The following is a 22,110-nucleotide window of genomic DNA, read 5'->3' on the forward strand; positions in this document are numbered from 1 at the left end:
TTTGGACTTTGCCAAGTGCACGCAATTGATTGGAAATTGTTTTTTGTGAACAATTTAAAGTTGTCGCAAGCTCTTGTTGGGTAATTTGAGGATTTTGCACCAAAAGAGCTTGAAGAGCTTCTTGATCAAAATTGGACACACGGCCTCGACCACTCTTGTCATCTAACGAAAAATTTCCCTCGCGAAATTTCTCAAACCAACGCTGGCATTTTCTGGCGCTAACTGCATCTTGACCAAGAGCACTGCAGATGTTTTTTGCAGCCTCACTTGCTTTTCTTCCTAATTGGAACTCGTAAAGCATGCAGTGCCGAATATGCTCTTCATCCGCCATCTTCTTAGCCCTAGTTTTGCAACAAAAACCAAACCAAACACAAACTTTTTCAAGCAAAACTTGTTAATTGCACTTCACACGTTCTGTAGATACCACGTGTTTGAAGGTTATGTCAATGCAAGTCAACGCCAAGCAAGATTTAAACGAATGTTTAAAAACGACATTAATTATTACTAGACCCGATACTTACTTTGATTGTGGGGAGACAGTGAGATGCCATTGGGAGCTCCCCAGACAGAAAAAGTAGATTTTGCCACCTAGTTTCTTGGGCAAGATGCTATGTCAGAGCCTCCATTTACACCTTTCTTCTTCTTAATATATTTTTATTGATTTCAGAGAAAGGGAGAGGGAGACAGAGAAAAAAAATCAATGATGAGAGAGAATCATTGATTAGCTGCCTCCTACACACATTCTACTGGGGATTGAGCCTGCAACCCAGCCATGTGCCCTGACCGCGAATCAAACCGTGACCTAGTTCATAGGTCAACACTCATCTGCTGAGCCATGCGGGCCTGGCTCCATTTACACCTTTAGGATTTAAACCAGCAGTGTGCACTGCTGCCTCTGTGCCTCCGTGTGGGCTGTATTGACAGGTTCTTCCTGGAAATCAGGTGTCGTTATAAATCAGGAACCTAAAGATGTTCACTCCTTTGCGTCAGTAATCCACTGTGACAGGATCTATTTAAAAAAATTCTAAAATATAGTCAACAATAGATGGAGCCAAAACCGGTTTGGCTCAGTGGATAGAGCGTCGGCCTGCGGACTGAAGGGTCCCAGGTTCGATTCCAGTCACAGGCATGTACTCTGGTTGTGGGCACATCCCCAGTGAGGGGGGGTGTGCAGGAGTCAGCTGATCGATGTTTCTCTCTCATTGATGTTTCTAGCTCGCTCTCTCCCTTCCTCTCTGTAAAAAATTAATAAAATATATATTTTTTTTTAATTCTAAAATATAGAAATAAATATTCCCACACATTAATATTGTTGGCTTATAAAAAGAAAACATTTAAAACAGCTCAACTGTTAAATTACAGTATAATCTATAATAGAATATTAATACACACCCATTAAAAATAAAGTTTTTAAAAAATATTTTCTCTGATGTGGAAATCAGTAAGTTTCACCCCCAAAAAAGCAGATATAAAACTATGTTGTATACTTAGGATTTTCAGCAGTGTTTTTTTTGTTTGTTTGTTTGTTTAATAAGTCTTTATTGTTCATATTATTACAAAAGTTCCTCATTTTTTTTTCTCCTCCACCAGGTTCCCACCCCACCCTCTGCCCTTTCCCCACCCCCCATTGTCCTCATCCATAGGTACACAGTTTATGTTCAGTCTCTTCCCACACCCCCACTCCTCTTTTCCCCAAAAATTGTCAGTCCACTCCCCTTCCATACCTCTGATTCTATTATATTCAACAGTTAATATTGTTCATCAGGTTTTTTAATTCCCTTGGTTTTTAGATTCACTTGTTGATAGTTACATATTTGTTGTTCATAATTTTTATCTTTATTTTCTTCCTCTTCCTAAAGAACCCCCTTCAGCAATTCATATACTTCTGGTTTGGCGGTGATGAACTCCTTTAGTTTTTTTTTATTAGTGAAGCTCTTTATCTGGCCTTCGATTCTGAGTGATAGCTTTGCTGGATAGATTATTTTTGGCTGTAGGTTCTTGCTATTCATCACCTTGAATATTTCTTGCCATTTCCGTCTGGCCTGCATGGTTTCTGTTGAGAAATCAGCTGACAATCGTATGGGTGCTCCTTTATAGGTAACTACCTGCTTTGCTCTTGCTGCTTTTAATATTCTCTCTTTGTCTTTTGCTCTTGGAATTTTAAGTATGATGTGTCTTGGTGTGGTTCTCTTTGGATTCCTTTTGTTTGGGGTTCTGTGCGCTTCCTGGACTTGTAAGTCTATTTCTTTCCCCAGGTGGGGGAAGTTTTCTGTCACTATTTCTTTCAATATGTTTTCAGTATCTTGCTCTCTGTCATCTTCTGGGACGCCCATAATTCTGATGTTGGTTCGCTTGAAGTTGTCCCAAAGGTTTCTTACACTATCTTCAACTTTCTGGATTCTCTTGTCTTCTTGCTTCTGCGGAGGAGTGTCCTCTGGCTCTGTGTTCCAAATCTTTGACTTGATTCTTGCAATCTTCCATTCTGTTTTTAGGACTCTGTATAATTTTTTTTATTTCAGAGAATGTATTCTTCATTTCTAGTTGATCCTTTATTATTTCTAGTTGATCCCTTTTCATATCTTCATAGGTCTTGTTTATTTTATCGGCCTTTTCTAGGAGATTCTTGAAAAACCTTATAAGCGTGGTTTTGAACACTATATCCAGTCGCTTTTTGTCCTCCATTTCTTTCGTTTGTGATCTGTTTCCTTGTCTTGGCATTTTCGCTGCTTCCCTGAGTTGGTAGGGCGGGAGGATCAGCTGTATCTATGCCAGGAGACAGCCTTATTCGACTAGACTTGGAAAACTGCAAGAGCCTCTGTGCTCAGCTTGGATGGGGCAGAGTTTCAGGGTGGAGCCTACAGCCTTGGTTTCTGGTTAGCCCCGCCCTATGAGGTTCCTGAGTCTCAGTGTTCCTCAGTATCCTTTTGTACTTGCTGCAAGCACCTCTGAGAGAAAGATGCCCTAGAGTAGGGGTGTCGAACTCAATCAGAGAAGGGGCCAAAATCTAAAATCCAGCCTAAATCGCGGGCCGAATGGTTTACTGAACAGTCATAAACTGTCATTGTGATGGAAACGCAGCGGAGTGCAGTGATGACAGCGCGGTGCGGGCCACATTGCAAGGCCTGGCGGGACGGATTTGGCCCGAGGGCCTTGTGTTTGACACATGTGCCCTAGAGTTTCACCCGCTACTAGGCAGTCTAGTCTCTCCCCCAATGAGCCTGAAACGGGGGTTCAGTGCAGTTGGAAATGGGGTTAAGAGCAGTCCGGAACTTATATCTCCTTCCCACTAGGGCAATCCAGCGGCTCAATCAACAGTCCTCTGCGCGAAATATGCGTGACTCCGGGGCTCTGCCTTTCGCCACTCCCCTGAGCTTCCACCTTACAGCCCAGATTCCCTCTGTATGTGTCTGGGTCCCCAGGGTCTCGCTCAGAACTGGGGTTCAGCACAGTCCAGAGCTTTTATCTCCTTCCCGCTAGGGAATGCCAGCCAGGCACTCAGCCGCCCCTCCTCTCTGGCTCCGTCCTCTCCGCGCGCACCGCGTGGCTCCGTACCTTAGGCTTTTACAGCTCCTCTGATTTTCCTTCTGGTTTTCTTTTTCCTTCTTGTTGTAGAGTTTCCAGTCAGTCAACTTTCCTGTAGTTCTGGATAACGTCCATTTCTATATTTTAGTTGTATTTTTTGAAATTGTTGTGTGAGGCTGCAGTTAGGCAGTTATCTATGCCGCCATCTTGTTTCTCCCTCTTCAGCAGTGTTTTGTGGGGAGGTTTTTTATCATAAAAAAGTTGGAAGGAAATACTATGCCAAAATATTGTCACATGTCCCTCAGGATGATAGAATTATGGATATTTTCCTTTTTTTTACTCTTATGCACTTTTCAGCTTCTTACAAAAAGAGTATATGACTAACAAGTCAAACTGAAAAAAGGACTAAAGGACACACCAGTTGCTCATTTCAACTTAAACCCAACAGAGATTTACCTACATAGTTGTGTAAAGTTTCTCTAAAGAAGATACATACATGTTTTTAGCATAACATGTTTTAAGTACAGCAATCATATGTGATCTGAGAAGAAAAAGGCAGGTTATAATTAATTGTGGATAATAAGTTCTCATGCTTTTTGTGCTGCAAACACTGATTGAGCCCCACCTATGTGCCAGGGCTGAGCTTAGCTAACATTTAACATACGTAGTCCATTTAATCTTCACAACAGCCCTTGAGTTTGGTATAGTTATTTATCCCCATTTTACAGCTGAGGAAACTGAGGCTCAGATTTGCTCAGGATGGCACAGCAGAGCAGGTGCTTGGTAAATACTCACTGTGAGAATAAAGCGTCCTCCACCCCGTAGAACGTGAGCTGTTCATCTTTCGTTCCATGTGCCCTTCTGATTCTTGCAGTGTGTGCAGTGAGGCTCTCGCCTACTTCATCACCGTGAACTCTGAAAGCCATCGGGAGGCCTGGACCAGTCTCCTGCTGTTACTCCTAACAAAAACCCTCAAAATAAACGATGAAAAGGTATAAGCAAATAAACAGGTTTGGGTTGGCTTTTTACTCAGAGTGCAAGGTAACTATCTTCTCAACTCTTCCAAGGATGCTTACATGGCCAGTAGCATTGTACATGACGGGGGAGGGTGGCTCATTGCAGACAAGGGAAGCCTTGGGTAACTGGGTTTTTCTCCCTCAGAACCCAGCTGGGAAAGGCTGGCGTTGAAGCCATAGCAACATGCAGGCTATTGAGCACGGCAGTGTCCTCAGTGAGGCTGTTGGAAAAGACTGAGATTGGGCAGCACTGGTCTAGCGCTGGGAACTTGTTTTACTAAAACTGAAGTTGCCTTTTGTAGCAAGGCTATCCCTACATTTGTGTTTGGAGTTAAATATAAGGAAAACAAGTTTTAATTGGAAAATTTTTTGCACCAACTTTCAAATAGCAAGAAGCACCAATACTGCAAGAAGTTCAAAGTGAGGGGAACACTTTTGTAACAAGTAGTTCTGTGTCTAATGTGCTCTCTCTCCTTGTCTCCCCCCTCAAGTTTAAAGCACATGCTTCCAAGTACTACCCCTACCTGTGTGAGATCATGCAGTTTGACCTGATCCCTGAGCTCCGGGCGGTTCTGCGGAAGTTCTTCCTGCGGATAGGTGTGGTGTATAAGATATGGATTCCCGAAGAGCCAGCACAGGCAGCAGGCACCCTGCCACCAGAGTGGTAGCCCTGGCCCTGCTGCCCTGCAGAAAACTCGCCACATCGCCTCTGCTGGCCCCTCTCCTGAAGGGGCAGATCCTAGAAACAGGAGTCGGCATCTTGGAGCTCAGGGTGGTCTGGATAACGCTGGCCTCTGCGCTGGTCCCTCCGCGGCCCTGAATAGGGCGTGTGGTTGTATTAAACTGCTGCAGACCAGTTAGCACAGCGGGCGGGGAGTCTCCCATCTCTGTCCTTCCATTCCACTGACTGAACTGCCAGTCAGACCTGTCGCTGCACATGCTGTCCTCTCTGGGGACGTCCCAGGATGGACTGCAGCCATCTGTCAGAGGAAGTCGCTCTCCTTTAAATACTGGACATAGCTGTATCGGTTCGTGACTGTTAGTCTGTTAATAAAATTTCTTGTAACGGCCGAGTGCCACCCTATACGCTGGGTTTGTTGTTGTCTGAGTGTGTTAGCCAAGTCCGAGTGTCTGTCAGTTGTGAGTCAGCTTCGGTAGATTAGTTTGGGGAGATGTAGGGGACAGAAGAGGGTGTTTCCGTTTTTGTTTATGTCTGAGTGATTTTTAAAGTATTTTACAAAACATGATTGGAGATTTGATTGAAGGCAGGGTTTAGTGATTAAGTTAGAAGAGTGTGCAAGGTTAAAGAGAAGTAGTGCCTCCTGCTCTGCCTGTTTTAGTCACTTGGGGAGGAAAAGTCTATGGGAAAAGAAAAAAATGTAATGAAGATTAGCCTTCCTTGAAGTAAGTACTTGTGGTGGATGGGTATCAAATTAAATTTCCAGGATACTTGGTCCATCTCACACACTGAAATCTAATATATGAAGTAGTAATTTAAGAGTTAGTTTATATTTGAGTAAACCTTTTATTTTTACCTCAGAATAGTGAGCGTACCAATGGTTAGTGTCCTGGCTCTGCACGGTCCCCAGTGAAGGGGCCGCAGAGAGGGCAGTGGCTGTGCGGAGCGGGATGCCCTGACCTCGGTCCGTGACCTTGGCAGGAGGCGACATGTGCCCAGTGCTTCTGCTGATCTAAGCCCAGGAGCTGAATTCTTTGGAAGGTTCCATTCTGAGGCCCTTTCTGTGTTAATGATAGTGCAATATTCTCAGCTGCAGTGGAACTGGGTTCTGACGCACCTTATGTAAACACGGGCTGTGTACTTGGACGTTCCCTCTATTCGGAGCCCGTGAGAAAGAGCACACACCTCACGTCTGTCCTCGCCCGCCGCTCGCCTGGAGCAGCCCTCGGCATTAGAAAGTGTTACAGAGTCCGTAAAGCATTCACACTCTACCGACGCCCTTCGTCCTGTAAATTGGGTTATAACAGTGTCAACTCTGGTGCCTTAGAAGTTAGTAAGTTGGGAACCTATCTATAAAATCAGATTTTTTTTTCTTGATAGAGAAGGATTTCTGGTGCTTTTGTTTATTGAGAAACCCATTTCTTAAATGTTTTTCTTTTCAACAGCCTTGAGAAATGTTTGGTTTGGGCCAGCAGTACTCTGTATACTTTTTTTTCTTTCCCTAAAAGTGTTTTCATTTCTTTACCAAAGAAAAAAAGCAGGTTTGTGTTTTTACGTTACTTACACACATTTACGAGGAGCTGTGGAACAGGAAGGGACGCGGGAGAGCACACTGGACTGACTTGTCTTGAATCCGTTACATCTTGGCCCTGACCGTGGGAGCCGTCCGTCCTAAGACTGGCTGACTCCTGGTTCTAGGCTCTGTCACAGCCCAACACGTCGGTCCTCCCCATCGACACTTGTATAAAGCATAAACGGGGAACACGCATGTTCACTACATTTTCGGTACAGCTGCATCCCTGAGATTTTTCCTTTCCTTCTGAGATTGTCATATGACATTTGCTTCATGGACAGTGACTGCAAGACTTTTCCAGTATATTCCTGCCTTTTCTTTAACTTTTGCCTCCTTTTGTGGAGTAAGAACTGTGTAGTACATTTTGTTACATTCAGGCTTCCATTTCTTTTTAACTTTGTCTTTTAAACAATTCCATTTTCTAAATGAGGCATTTGAATTGTACCAGCGTGGACTTTTAAAAACTGGACGTAAAACCATTAAGGGTAATTTTTCTTATCTTCAGACCGTGACATACAGAGGAATCCGTTACCTCCAGTAATAAGCCATTCAGCCTAAACTCCACTTGTCTCGTGGCGCCCGTGGCTGTGCCATCAAACACTAGTGAGAGGGTGTGTGGGCTCGCTGGGCCGGGACCCCGTGTACTAGCCAAGGAGAAGAGGGAAGCATTTCCAAGGCCTTATTTCTTTCCCAGAATGCTTTACGTGTTGATTGTATGTGCCGGGTCTCCAGAGAAGTTTTGTTATAATACTGCTGCTTTGAGCAATTTTGTTCTCCTTTATTGTCCTTTATAGAAATCACCAGCTTTGGTATCTTAACAACAAACAGATGGGAAATTTCATTTCAAATACGCATCTTTAGAACAAACACACTTTTCCCTGGTATTCCTCACATACAACCAAAGAATAAACATGGAAATTGTGTAATAATATCTGGAAACACAAACATTTTCCTCTGACAGGTGACTTTTGTACAAAACGCAAAAAAGAAAAAAACTCCTTTTGAAGTTCTTTTGTGATTATGGCTATAGATTTAGTAGTCTTTAATAGTTATTAAAGGAACCTGTTGACAAAAGTATGACCATCTCATTCAGATGTTTGTTGTTATGATCCAAATGGTATTGGTTTAAACAGAAGCTGGATTCTCAGTACTGCGTTTTTTTAATTCTGTTTCTATATTTGTGTTAAGGTAAACATAGCTTGGACTCACGTGAAACCTTGGAGTTTTGCTATCAGCAGCTTTGTAGTTTGGGAAACAAAGAAACCAAAGTTGAGTGTTTAAAAGAATGAATATATCTGGAAATCTTTGCTGTCATAAAAAGATACTCATCAAAGGTGTCGTTTTTCTCAGTGTTCTAATTTTTTAAAGAATTTTATCTGCATATCAAATATTTCTTTACGAGCAACATACATGTTTTACCTTCTTAAAATGCCTAAACGTTAATAGCTACTTTTGTTTAATCTAAACACAATGATTAAGTGCATTTAATATTGGTAATTTAATGAAAAGTATTCCTTTCCCAATGGATGTATACATTTTTGAAAGAATAAGCAGAATTATATAATATGAAATGCTATGTAAAGTTTTCTATGTAAAAATATTATGTATAATACTGTTAAAATATCCCATGCTTTAATCAAGTGGTAAATCAATAAAGTTTTAAAAAGTAAAGCTGGTTTTCATGGAGTAATTCATATGTATATCAAGCCATAGTTTGGGGTTAGTTTGTTCTTATGGTAGCCATAGATACATTAATGAAAGTGAAACATGGGTCAGCTGCTTCTGCACACTCCCTCCTGGTGATGGAGCCCACAAACCCAGCATGTGCCCTGACCTGGAATCAAACAGGTGACCTCTTGGTTCCTGGGTTGATGCTCAACTGCTGAGCCACACCAGTCAGACAATGGGAGAATATTAATTAAGGGTTTGGGGGCTTTCCGAGTACGGTTCCCCTTTTCTCCCTCCTTCCCCCCACCCCTAAAGGGGGAGGAAATCCAGTCATTAAACGATTCTTATTTCTCTCTTGAACCCACTGTCACTCATTAATTAGTTTGGTCAGTGCATTTGTTCCCAAGAAAAGACTGATGTGTCCCCTCTTGCTGGCGTTGAGGGCAAGGTTGCAGAGGGAGACTCGCAGGGCAGCCAGCTGGTCGCTGAGTGGGAGGCAGTGCTGAGGTTCACCCAGAATGCCCACATAGGAAGATGGTAAGCTCGAGGCCTGGCTTCACTGCCTCTGAATACAAAATCCATCCTTTCTGAAACATTCTAAAGTTGTAAATCATTGTACTTAAAATGCGCCACTGATACGTTGTTATCTTTATTAATTCGCTGGAGTAAATGTCTGTGGCATTATGTTTCAGGAGCTCCTGGTGAGGGCTTCAAGAGGGCACCCTTTCCCTGGAAAAGGCTTCTAAGAGCATCTCGCAGAGCAGGTGGAGCCTGGGTTTTATTTTATCTAGAGCAGTGGTTCCCGGGTCTGTCCTCGGGACAGTGGCAACATCTGGAGACAATTCTGGCTGTCACCTGGGGTTGGGGTGGGGTGTATCTGCCCCCCCCCCGGAAGTGGTTAATGGAAACTGCGGAACAGGGATGCTGCTAAACAGCCCACCACACAGAATTGCCCAGCCCCATGTCAGTGGCGCTGAGGTCGAAAAGACCTTAACTGAAGTGACTTCCTTCTCTTCGTCTAAAAAGGCTTCTTCAGCTTGGTTTTGTGAGGCCTACAAGTCCATCTGTGCCATACACTTTCAGCTTTCGTTGGCCTTCCTGTTATTAAAAAAGTCACTTCTGCTTACCCATTCTAAGGAGGAAAGCAGGCTGAGGTCCCTGGCTGGGGAAGGACCAGCTGGACTTGGTTTAAAGTGCCTCTTAGTTAAGCATTTTGAAAGATGACCTCAGCATTGTACTGCATTTGTGTCCTGCCAACAGAATGGGGCACGTTTTAGGCAAAAGTAAGTTTCCATTTTCAAGAGACCAGAGTGGTTCCCGGGAATTTTTGCAAACTTGTATAAGCATGCCTGTTGTCCAGTTTAAGAAATCCGCTGAATTGTCCTTGGTTAGTTATTTGTGTCATGCCTCGGGAGTTTCCAGCTTAGCAAATGCAACTATATACCCACAGCAAAAGGAAAGACGAAAGGATGGGACTGCCCCAAGGATTCTGGCAATAGGTATTTTTTAATGCCTATTTCCAGACAAAAGCTGACCTTATCTGGTGCTCAAGTGATAATTGAGTCTTTGAGGAAAGTTTTATTTAATAGGGAATTTTCATTTTTTTCCAAGAGACTCCCAATCTTTGCATAAAGCTTCTATAGCATCCTCTTCATTAACCTAATTCAGATTTGCTTAAAGAATTTATCTTGATTTATTCTAAGAAATACTCATGTGACCTGGAACTAATATAAAGTAATATTGAGCTTCTGCATAGCAAAAAAAAAAAAAGAGAGAGAGCGCGCACGCGCGTGCACGCGCACGCGCACAAGCACCCACTGAATGGGAGAACATACTTGATACATCTGATAAAGGGTTAATATCCAAAATATGTAAGGAACTCATACAACTTAACAAAAGGAAGACACACAATACAATTTAAAAATGGACAAAGGACCTAGATAGACAATTCTCCAAAGTGGGCATACAGATGGCCAAGAGACATGAAAAAATGCTCAAAGTCACTAACCATCCAAGAGTTGCAAATTAAAACAACAATGGAGTGTCACCTCACACCTGTCAGAATGGCTACCATCAACAAAACAACAAATGACACATGCTGACGAGGATGTGGAGAAAAGGGAACCCTAGTGCACTGCTGGCGGGAATGCAGACTGGTGCAGCCACTGTGGAGAACAATATGGAGTTTCCTCAAAATATTAAATATGGAACTAACGTTTGACCCAGTGATCCCACTTCTAGGAACATATCCTAAGAAACCCGAAGCACCAATCAGAAAGGATGTATGCACTCTTATGTTCATAGCAGCACAGTCTACAGGCCAAGTGCTCATCAGTAGATGAGTGGATAAAAAAGCTGTGGTACGTTTATGCCATGGAATACTATGCAGCAGTAAAAAAAAAAAAAAAAAAAAAGAATCTCTTTGAGACAGCGTGGAGGGACCTGGAGAGTATCATGCCAAGTGAAATAAGTCAGTCAGAGAAAGACAAGTATCACATGATCGCATTCCTCTGTGGAGCTTAACTAACAAAATAAACTGATGAAGAGAGTGTATCCAGAGGCATGGCAGCATGGAACAGTGTGTGGAACCTCAGAGGGAAGGCGGGGAGGGTGGGTGGGTGGGAGGTAATTAACCAAGACCATGTATGCATGAACATGTGGCCTATGGACATGGGCATTAGGATGCTGACGGCCTGGTTGGGGCAGGGGTGAGGGCGGGCTGGAGGTGGTCAATGAGGTGAAAAGGGGGACATATGTAATACCTTCAACAATAAAGAATTACTTTTTTAAATATATATTTTTATTTCAGAGAGGAAAGGAGAGGGAGAGAGATATAGAAACATCAGTGATGAGAGGAAATCATTAATTGGCTGCCTCCTGCACTGGCGACCAGGCCCACAACCCAGGCATGTGCCCTTGACTGGAATCGAACCCGGGACCCTTCAGTCTGAAGGCTGACACACTATCCACTGAGCCAAACCCATAAGGGCAACAATAAAGAATTATTTAAAAATAAAATAAAATAATGTTGAATGTCAACTGTAATTGAAAAAAATTAAAGGAGAGAAATTCCCATGTGTTCTAGTAAATATGTTTGCTTAAGTGCATTTTAGCTCAAATAATGGCATATTGGTTTTCTTCCCCAGAGTGCTGGGGGTTTTGAAAAAGCAGCAAAAACAAAGCACTGCCAGCAGGCAGGCCAGTGGGCAGGCGATGGGAGCTGCAGGAATGCTTCCCGCAGAAGGGATTGTGCTAACGCTGTGCCCTTTGGGCACTGCACTAAGCAGGCTGTTCATATCACCTTTCGTTTACTGCGCTCCAGGCACTAAGTGAACAACCCTATGCGTATGTAGCAGTATTAGACCTCCATTTTTAAAAATATTTTTATTGATTTTAGAGAGGAAGGGAGCGAGAAAAACATCAATGTGAGTGAGAAACATGGACTGGGTGCCTCTTGAACGCACCCTAACTGGGTATCGAGCCCGCAAATCTTGCATGTGCTCTGACCGGGAATCAAACAGGCAAACCCTTCTGTGCTTGGAATGACGCTCAGCCAGCTGAGCCACGGTGGCCAGCTGGACCCCCATTTTTTAGATGAGGAAACTGAGGCCCCGAGAGGCCCACTGAGGCTGTGTGACTGGGTCACCCAGGTGAGAAGAGGCAGAGCTGGGACTCAGACCCAGCCAACCTGGGAGGAGGGTCGTCAACCAGAACACGGTGCTGGTCTCTGAGGGGCATACGTCCCAAGGCTCCTGTCCATCAGCTGACCTGCTCGGTGCAAACTGCAAACACCTGGTTAGAGCAGGCAGGGTCACGCCCTGACCTTTGCTTACTCGGCAAAAGTGGAGAAAAGGAGCAGAGTGAAGAGGAAGGGAGGAGAGGCTGAGGCTGGGCCAGTGTTTTCTCTTGCCCTCGTCTCACCCCTTTTCCGTCAATCCATAAACCGCCTTCATTTTCCACGTTACTGACCCACTGGAGAGGCCTGACGTCTTCAGAGTTCACACCTGCCCCTGCCTCAGGGCTTCTCCCTTGCTGTCCCCCCCCACACACACACACCCCGAATGCTCTCTCCCGAGATTGTCTGGCTTCTCCTCCTCAGGCCTCGGCCAAGCACAGCTCCTCAGGCGCCTTCTCCCTGCCTCCCCGGAGCCCAGCGCCGGGGGCAGGGTCTGTCTGAGGCCCGGCTCCCGGCTAGAAAGTAGCCCGTGAAGGCAGGAGCCATAACTGCCCTTGAGTCTCGCCAGTCGGAGCTCAGTACCAGGCACAAGATGGGCACTCAGTTAATTTTTGGTGGAATAATGCAGGGATCTTTTTTAAATGGGAATTCCAGGATGGTCACAGAACAATGCCCGAATTCAAGGGAATTCGTTTCCTGTGCTTTCGTGGGCTGGCACTGCCCTCTCCACTGGCCTTGCTCTGAGCCAAGAGGAAGCTGCCGCCTGAGGCCCACCTGGCCTCCAGGCCTGCCCGCGGCAGCACTGCCTCGGAGACAGTTCTGGAAGGTGCCGGGCCTCCAATCCCCGGTCACGGGAGCTCAAAGGGCTCCGGCTGCAGCTCCACATTCCGGGATCCTCGGTCTCCCAAAGGAGGAACGAGAGGTCACCCCTCCCGCGGGCCCTCCCTACTGATCACTCTCCATGCCATCGCCATCTCAGCCATTTCCAGCTTTCTCACTTCTGTGGTCACGCCTGGCAGCAAATTAATGGCGACAGTAATAACCATTTATTGGATTCTTAATGTGCAAGGCATCTGCTCGGCACACACACATCTTCCCCTTTAATTCTCACAACCACACCAGAAGGTTAGGTCCTATTATCCTCGTCACCCCCCATTTTTTATAGAGGGGTACCTGGGGCTCAGAGAGGTCAATAACCTTGCCCAAGGCCACGCAGCTCGATTTAAAGCCTGCAGTCTGGCTCTGAGACTGCCTCTGCGCACTGCCCTCACCACCTCAGTGCTGAGAGCATTAGCGCTGTCTCTCATCCCTCTCCTGCACTGCAGCCCTGACGCTCCCCTCAGTCCCCCACGGGGGCCCTCCCACAAAGGGTCTGCCTCTGTTGGGTAGAGATCCCTGTATCATTGGGCCCCAGTGGTGGGGAGCACAGCACAGTACTGCCATCTGCTGGCTCTGGAGCAGAAATACAAAGTTCATCACCACCAAACCAGTCTTGCAATTAACAGAAATTCACGTTAATAACCTTGTGAATAAAACACATTGTCAAATGCCCTAGCCAGTGCTCAGGGCTTAGAGCAACCCACTGACTGAAGGGTCCCGGTTCGATTCCAGTCAAGAACAAGTATCTGGGTTGCAGGCTGGATCCCCAGCCCTGGTGGGGCGGCATGCAGGAAGCAACCAATCAATGTGTCTCTCGCACATCAATGTTTCTTTCTCTGTGTCTCTCCCCCTCCCTTGCACTCTCTCTAAAAAGAAGTCAATGGAAAAGATATCCTCTGCTAAGGATTAACAAAACAAGAACACATTGTCAGATGGCAGACTTCATTACGAAGACATTGCATGGTCCCGGCCAGTGTGGGTCCGTGATCAGAGCACCAGCCAGCACACCAAAGGGTCTCAGGTTTGATTCCTGATCAAGGACACCTGGTTTGCAGCTTCAATCACCAGCCCTGCCGGGCTGCATTCAGAAAACAACCACCTGATGTGCCTCACCCCTCTCTCTCTCTCTCTCTCTCTCCTTTCCACCTCCCTCCATCCCTCCCTTCCATTCTCTCTAAAAATAATAATAAAAAAATATCCTTGGTTGAGGATTAACAACAACACAAAAGGCCATGTTTTTCATAGCTACTTCAGCTTTCACCTGAGTTCACATAGTAGTTAACAGTCCCGCTGGGTTAGGAGGTAAACACGTTCCCATAATTGGTTCCCAGCATCCTTCACACATGAATTTCCTTTTACAAGATCCCTTTTCCACACAACTTCCCTTGTCCTTCTTAGTTTGTCTCTTCTTCCTCATTCAGAAGTCACCAACTTGTTGGGACAAACTAGTTTTTTAACTTCCCTCAATAATTCATATAACCTTTTCCTTCCTTCTGCAAGAACATCCCTTCAACATTTCAAAAGATAAGCAATAAAATGAGGATTATTGATGATACAACAGTTATCTCTTTTTGTTGTTAATCCTCCCCCAAGAATATTTTTCCATCGATTTTTAGAGCGAGTGGAAGGGGGAGAGACCCAGAGAGAGAGAGAGACATCAACAAGAGAGAGACACATGACTGCCCAGCAAAGCAGAATTGAAGGTCAGATAAAGAGCTTCCCAGACAAAAAAAAAGCTAAATGCGTTCATCACCACCAAACCAGTATTGCAACAAATATATATCTATCTATCAGCAATTGAATCTAAAAATCAAAACAATCGAACAAGAAATGGAATGAACAGCAGTGCCCTCGGCGGTCCCAGCCAGCTTTCTCTGGCTTCAGCATGTCTGGGCCGAACAGACCCAGGGGCGCCCCCTCCTCCCGCCGCGGCCTCTCTCCTGAGCTCACCCCGACGCCGCCTTCAGAGCCACCTCCGGGACCAGCCAACAGAGTGTTTTATGTTTTTTCTACCTCAACTCCTTATCACCGAACAACCCGGAGCTCCCAAAGTCATCGGAATTACTCCACCCAGCTGGAGGCTGCGGTCACCGCCTGGCCAGCCTGCCCCTGCCGGCCGCCGCACCTCCCTCTCGGCGAAGCTCAGGGCCACGGGGGCCAGGAACCAGGCCCTTTGGAGCCGCAGGCGTGGTTCTCCCCAGCAGCCCCTCGTCCTGCGGCTCCTGCAGAACCACTTCCGGGTGAGGAGGTGAAACTCACCAGGAAGATGGGCCGCACCTGGCGCCCCTCCGCAGCTCCGGCCCCAGGTGGGCCGGGCAGGAATCTCATGGAGAGGCTCCCCCCTGCACCCCTGTGTCTGGCTTTTCCCTGAGCCTCTCCCCAAACTACTAGCCATTCTTCTAAGCACCCAAAGCCCTGTCCCATGCACTGCACCAAACGAAACAATAAAGCTTTTTGCAGCCGAGAGGGGGGGGGGGGGGGGGGAGAGAGAGAGAGAGAGAGAGAGAGAGAGAGAGAGAGAGACACGGAGAGGGAGAGAGAGAGAGAGAGGAGAGAGAGAGAGAGAGAGAGAGAGAGATAGATCATTGATTGTTTGCCACCTGCACAGCCCTCTACTAGGGGTTGTGTCTGCAACTTTGACCCCAGGAATCAAACCCAGTGACCTCTTGGCTCCTGAGTGATGCTCAACCCCTGAACCTGGCTTTCTAGTTTCCTAAGGTGGAAGTTTAGGTTATTGATTTGAGGTCTTTCTTCTTTTTTAAATATAGGTGGTTATAGCTATCAACTTTCTTGTAAACACTGCTTTAGCTGCATCCTCTCAGTGTTAGCATGCTGTGTTTTAGTTTTCATTCAGGTACGTATGTTCTAACTTCTTCTCTAACTTAGTGGTTATTTAGGAGCATGTTGTTTCATTTTTATGTTTTTGTGAATTTCACAAATTTCCATCTATTCTTTTGTTTTGTTTTGTTTTAATATATTTTATTGATTTTTTTAAAGAGAGGAAGGGAGAAGGATAGAGAGCCAGAAACATCGACCAGCTGCCTCTTGCACACCCCCACTGGGGATGTGCCCACAACCAAGGTACATGCCCTTGACCGGAATCGAACCCGGGACCCCCCAGTCCACAGGCCGATGCTCTATCCACCGAGCCAAACCGATTTTGGCTCCATCTATTGTTGACTTCTAATTTCATTCCATGTGGTCAAAGAACATATTTTGTATGATTTCACTGCTTTCAATTTTACTGAGGTTTGTTTTATGACCAAACATAAAATTTAATCACATAAGAAAAAAACACACAAAGCTGCGTGTCCCAAAACACACAAATGAAGTAAAAAAGACAAATGGCAAATTAGAAAAACATTGCAACTTATATCCCAGACCAGGTGTTAATGTGATGAAACAGGCCTGCTCTCAGGCTGTTGGGGGGCACACAAAAGGGGGCCGTCCACATGGAAAGGGATTTACCAATGCCTAGCAAAATCATATCTGCATGTTCCCTCTTAGCCTGGACTCTGGCTTTTTAAATTTTCATGCCAAAGATCCAATAGCAAAAAATGCAAAGTGAAGTCTACACAAGACAACTCGTGGCAGCATTATTTTAGGGGAAGCCACCAGATGCCCATCTGCAGAAAACTGACTGACTGGACTGGGAGATTCACACAGCAGAGGCCTTGGCCGTGGTGAGAAGGAAGGGGGAAGTCCTGTGTACTCCGGAGTCACCTCCCATTTTTCTGTTATTCTCAGGGCAGCTCCTCTCACCGCCCCGGGGGGCTGCACACACCATCCCCGCCCCGCAGGCCCTGTGTGTGGGATCCGCTCATCCTGTCCTAACGGTGGAAAGGCAGAGGGGCTCAGCCGAGAACCAACGCGGAGCTGAACTGCGCCCCCAGGTGGCAGCTCCGGAGCAGTGCAGCAGAGGAACTGCAGCGCAGGCGCTTGGCCGCCGAGTGGCCGGTGTTTGCGGAAGAGGGAGAGTCTGCCCCTTTCCTGCCTGCCAGCATTCCCGCTGGTCACTCTGCCAAGGATCATTCGAATACCCGTCCCTAGTCTCCACGCACCCACAGGACAGAACCCCCAAGGAGCCGCCCGCCTCGGCCTCCCCATCCTCCAGGTTCAAGTGCCCCTTCCTGGCGCAGGGAGGGCAGGCAGGGGTGCTGAGGCGCCAGCACCGGAAGAACGGAGCGGGGCCAGACAGACACAGGAAGACAGGCTCGCTTTGGGGGAAACAGCTGGGGTCTCCTGAGAGTATGAACTTAGAAACTAAAGTCAAAGATTGTATGTTGACAACTTCTAGGAAAGATCTGTACAAAGTTCAGAGGCTTGGGTGTCTTACATGGATGCCTTGTCAAGAAACTTCAGTCAAGCCGTAGCTGGTTTGGCTCAGTGGTTAGAGCGTCAGCCTGCAGACTGAAGAGTCCCAGGTTCAGTTCCGGTCAAGGGCTACATGCCCGGGTTGTTCCCCCATAGGGAGTGTGCAAGAGGCAGCCAATCATTGATTCTCTCTCATCATTGATGTTTCTCTCTCTCCCTTCCTCTCTGAAATCAATTAAAAAATATATATTTTTTTTTTAAAAAAAACAAAATGAAAACCAGCCACCCACCCCACCCCCTAATTCCTGGATTATCTCAATTAACCCTTATCCTTAGCTGAATTATCTTAACACTTGACCTTTAGTGCCACTTTGTCAAGAAGCCAACCACCAGCCCTTTGCCCTTGATATCTACACATCACGTCTGCATCCAGACAAAGGAAGGAAAACACACTTCACCCTGAGGGAAATGGGCAAGATCTCAGAGTCTCCTGCCGGGACCGGTTTAGCTCAATGGATAGAGCGTCGGCTTGGGGACTGAAGGGACCCGGGTTCGATTCCGGTCAAGGGCATGTACCTTGGTTGCGGGCATATCCCCGGTAGGGGGTGTGCAAGAGGCAACTGATCGATGACTCTCTCTCATCGATGTTTCTAACTCTCTGTCTCTCTCCCTTCCTCTCTGTACAAAAATCAATAAAATATATTTAAAAAAAAAAAAAAAAAAAAAAAAAAAAAAAGATCTCAGAGTCTCTTTTTTAAGAAGAACCTAAAAACTTCTGAGGGGTCAGGGTCTGACATGCACCCTGGTGGGTGGGCAGGGTGTGTAGACCAGTGTTCCTCGAACTGTCACATGCAGTCCGGCCGGCGTGGCTCAGTGGCTGAGCGCCAACCTGAGCCAGGAGGTCACAGTCCCCAGACAAGGCCCATCCCAGAAGGGTTTGTGCAGGAGGCAGCTGACCAACGATTCTCTCTCATCATTGAAGTTTCTATCTCTCTCTGTCTTCCTCTCTGAAATCAATAAAAATATATGTCTTTAAAAAACTGTAACATGCACACAAAACCCTGGCAATCTTTTTTTTTAATATATTTTATTGATTTTGGAGAGAGAGGGAGAAGGATAGAGTTAAAAACATCGATGAGAGAGTGTCATCGATCAGCTGCCTCTTGCACACCCCCTACTGGGGATATGCCCGCAACCAAGGTACATGCCCTTGACCCGGAATCGAACCTGGGACCCTTCAGTCCCCAAGCTGACACTCTATCCATTGAGCCAGACCGGTCTCGGCAAACCCTGGCGATCTTATTAAAATTCAGATTCTGACTCAGGAGCTCTGAGGTGGATGCTGAGATTCAGTATTTCTAACAAGCTCCTGCACGATGCCCGCCGCTGGCCTGGGAACCTCGCTGGGACCCATGGGCTTCTGAAACCGCCTCCTCTCCCACGCCCGCTTCATGTGGCCCCCTCCTGGGTCCCCTCAGCCCAGCTCACAGCCTCCAGCTCGCTGGGACACCACCTCACTGGCGGCGTTGAATTGTAGGCAAAGGGGAAACTTCCACGTCTGCAGCTTGTTCCCTGGGCTCCGTCCCCAGGTCTGTGCCAGAGCCAACCTTCCTGTGCCCCCTCAGTGGCCTGGGTGACAGTGTGCTGGGAAGCCCAGGAAGCACCAGTTGAATCTAACCCTGCCACCTGGGTCTTTTCTCTCCAGGGGGAGAACTGACAGCTGAGGTGCAGCCTCTAGGGCAGTGCAGGCCCGCCCCATGCTTGGGGGGCGGGTGTGTGTGTGTGTGTGTGTGTGTGTGCCTGCCTGGAAGCAGCACATTGTGGAAATGGCAGGGTCATGTGTGGCTAGGGGCGGCAAGGGTCAGGGAGAGGGCAGCCGGGCCACGGGTGGTGCTGGGGGCCTCTTGAAGGAGTCTGAAGGCAGCAGGGAGCCGTGCCGAGGTCTGAACAAGGAGGTGACCTGGTCAGGGTGCGACCTGCAGTCAGATGTGGAAACTGAAGGCAGGAGCCACGTCAGGTAGAGGCTGAGTGGGGAGTGGCGTATGGGGAAGGTAACGGAGGAGGGACTTCAGAGCTGTGAGGATGAGAGGGGACATACCCGGGGCAGGGCACCCTGCATCCTGGCTTCTCTGAAAGAAGTGCTGGCGGCCCCTGTCCCCAGCCCAGCTGCTGGGCAGATGTGTGCAGGGAGCAGGGTGCAGGGAGGGGCTGAGGTAGAGCAGGGGCAGATTCACCTCTGGGACCCAGCACCCAGCCCGGGCGGGTTCAGGTGCACATTCAGTGGGGGTTTTGAACAAGCCCCTCGGGTCCCTGGCCTCGGTCTCCCTGCCTTAAAGTCCAGGACTGGACTGTGAGTCCACCCGGGGTCTGGGTAGTCCCTGCTCTGGGCAGAGAAAAGGAAGGACTTGGCATGGCCTGGCCCACATCAGAGCCTCAGGGATGGGTGTGCAGTGCCTGATCAGACATGGATTTTTCTTTCCAGGGCACATTGGGCTTGGGGCTGCCTTGTGTTCACTGAGAGCAGGAAATGCAGACCGTGGTGTTTCTTCTCCCTGGAAAAGGTGGTTGTGTGGCCCACCTGGGATTCCCAGGCCTCTGGGCCTCTCTCAGTCAGCGGAACTCAGCAGCCGTTTGCCTCCTGGGACAGACAGGACAGGAGGCCCTGCTCCAGTCCTTCCATTCACAGAGTTCCTCCCAGCCCAGGATCTCCTCAGGGCATCCTGGATGCAGGCAGGACGGGAATGAAAATATCCTATGTCCTTGGAAACTGAGGCCCCGAGTGAGAAATGACTTGCCCAAGTGCATACAACTAGTCAGGGAAGGTGTGGACTTGGAATGGAGGTTGGTCTGAGCCCATGATGTCGGTGTGTCTGAGAACAAGGCCTGGCAGGGGGATGCATGCCACCGGGCTGCCATGAGCAGTCATGCCATGCCCGCTCCATCTCCCCCCTTCAGCAGAGGCCTCTGTGAGCAGCCAGGAGCACAGCCCATGGTCGTGGTGGGCTCTGGGCTCACAGGATTCCTGGTGCGCGGAGCCAGTTCGGGCCTCAGCAGTTCTCTCAGCACCTAGCTGCCCCGCCCGTTCTCAGCGCTGCCTGGGAACAGAGCAGTGAACAAGAGCAGCCTGGCCCTCATGGGGTTCTTAGATTCGACTTGGAATAAAAGCTAAACTTCCTGTGGCTGCAGGGCTCTGGCAGGCATGGGACTCCCCACCCGAGTCTGAGAAAAGAGACATTTGAAGCGTGAGGAGTGCCTCGTGCTCTGGGCAGCCACCAATATCCCCAACCGACCTCCCCACACAAACACAACGGAAGGAACCCGGGTCCAAAAGGCACAGGGACTCACCAGAGGTCACATGAGTGTCCCTGGCAGAGATGGGACCCAAACTCCTTCCCGCTCCTTGGGCAGTCGATACTTTCTCTGCCCAGGGGATCCCACACTCGTCTGGGGCAGAGAGATCTTAACCATCGGGCAGTGGGCAACGTGTAGGCTCATCAACCAACTCCAGGCCTGGAGCCGAGCAGGGGGAGGGAGGGGCAGGTAGGCAGGTGGGACCCTCTGTGGGGATACAGCCCCCCGGGCTGGCTCTGAGCTCAAAGGTAAGAGAACCAGTCTTGGGTGCCACTGGCTCATTAGAGAAAACTGTTTAATGGTTTAGGAATGTGTACACTCTGGCTCTGTTAAGTTTCCATAAAGGCAACTTTCCATGTTTTTAAAAATAGATGTGACATAAAGGTTTATATACTTATAAACAAATAGCATAAATTCCCAAGGTAAATGGCATCCTTGGGCTGGCTAAGGCACTCTGCCCCGAACAGTCCAGAACAGTGGGGCTCAGGGCGTCCCTACGAGCCCCCGGCCGCCTCCCGGCAGCCCTCCTCTGAATTCAATATGAATTAGGAGCTTCCTCCAGCTCCGTGTGTGCTGGGGCTTGTGCCTTTGGGGTCAGTCCACACCCTACCTCATCCCCACCTCCGAGGACAGGGGACCACCTCTCTGGCTTAGGAGTCAGGGTCACATGTGTCTCTTGCCCACCCCAGTCCTCCTCCCATAACTATATCAACTTCACTCTTGTTCTCCCTCAGCCCATGTCACATCTGCCTCCCCCAGACCACTGCCCTTCTCTGGGCCTGGCTGCCAGGACACTGCTCCCTCTCCCACACCCTGGCCCCTCTCCCCACCTACTCCGGCTCTCAGGTGATTTATAATCAAAGGGCGGGCCTGGCTGGTGTGGCTCAGTTGTTTGGAGCATCTTCCCATGCACAGGAGAATTGCAGGTTCGATTTCCTCTCTACTAGTAAAATAAATAAACTAATAAAATAAAATTAAATAGAGATTAAAGTGTTCTCTTGCTCCAGAGGCTGCTGGGAAACAGAAACAAGTCTTATTTGCTGTCTCATATACTTCCCTCATTTTCCTACTCCATCTGACACAGGACTGAGGCCCAGAAAGAGGCCCCAGCCTGACTGGCATACAGAGCAGGGACCCCCACGGGCATGCAGTGCATGCCTCGCCCTCAGCCGGGCCCCGAGCACTAGCATTTGTGCCCGAGGCTGCGGGCATCTCTCTGGGAGCGTAAGGAAGTGGCTTCCGCCCAGGAGGGCTGGAGGAACCTCACAGGCAGAGGCGGAGGGAAGAACGCCTTCTTGCTGGAGAGAACTATGAACAGGTTAGCCTGGGGTGGGGCCAGTTCTCAGGTGTCCAGCTCGGTCACTTCTGGGATTATAAGTGACGTGAACAGAAGGGCAGGGAAGTGGAGGTGGGGCCGGAGGTAAGTGGAGGG

At 47.9% G+C, this 22,110-nt stretch overlaps 1 protein-coding gene and 1 long non-coding RNA gene across 10 annotated transcripts in view; both read left to right on the forward strand.

The window, feature by feature from the left end:
• Positions 1-5,619, forward strand: part of ARFGEF2 (ADP ribosylation factor guanine nucleotide exchange factor 2) — an 83,841-nt gene extending 78,222 nt beyond the window's left edge. For 3 of the 9 annotated variants that reach the window (XM_036417947.2, XM_045574256.1, XM_036417948.2), the window contains 2 exons: positions 4,397-4,514; positions 5,030-5,619. In XM_036417947.2, the coding sequence (XP_036273840.1) occupies positions 4,397-4,514; positions 5,030-5,206 (295 nt within the window). In that variant the 3' untranslated portion in view covers positions 5,207-5,619. Of the gene's footprint in view, positions 1-4,250; positions 4,515-5,029 lie in introns of those variants that run through there. The other 6 variants (XR_004984307.2, XM_036417952.2, XR_004984310.2 and 3 more) reach the window with 5 other exon arrangements.
• Positions 1,276-3,911, forward strand: LOC118707545. The gene is made up of 2 exons (XR_004984317.1): positions 1,276-1,513; positions 3,765-3,911. It is a non-coding gene; the product is annotated as an uncharacterized LOC118707545 (long non-coding RNA).
• Positions 5,620-22,110: the final 16,491 nt, after the last annotated feature.

Source organism: Pipistrellus kuhlii, unplaced genomic scaffold (genome assembly GCF_014108245.1).
Source record: "Pipistrellus kuhlii isolate mPipKuh1 unplaced genomic scaffold, mPipKuh1.p scaffold_m20_p_6, whole genome shotgun sequence".
NCBI lineage: Eukaryota > Metazoa > Chordata > Mammalia > Chiroptera > Vespertilionidae > Pipistrellus > Pipistrellus kuhlii.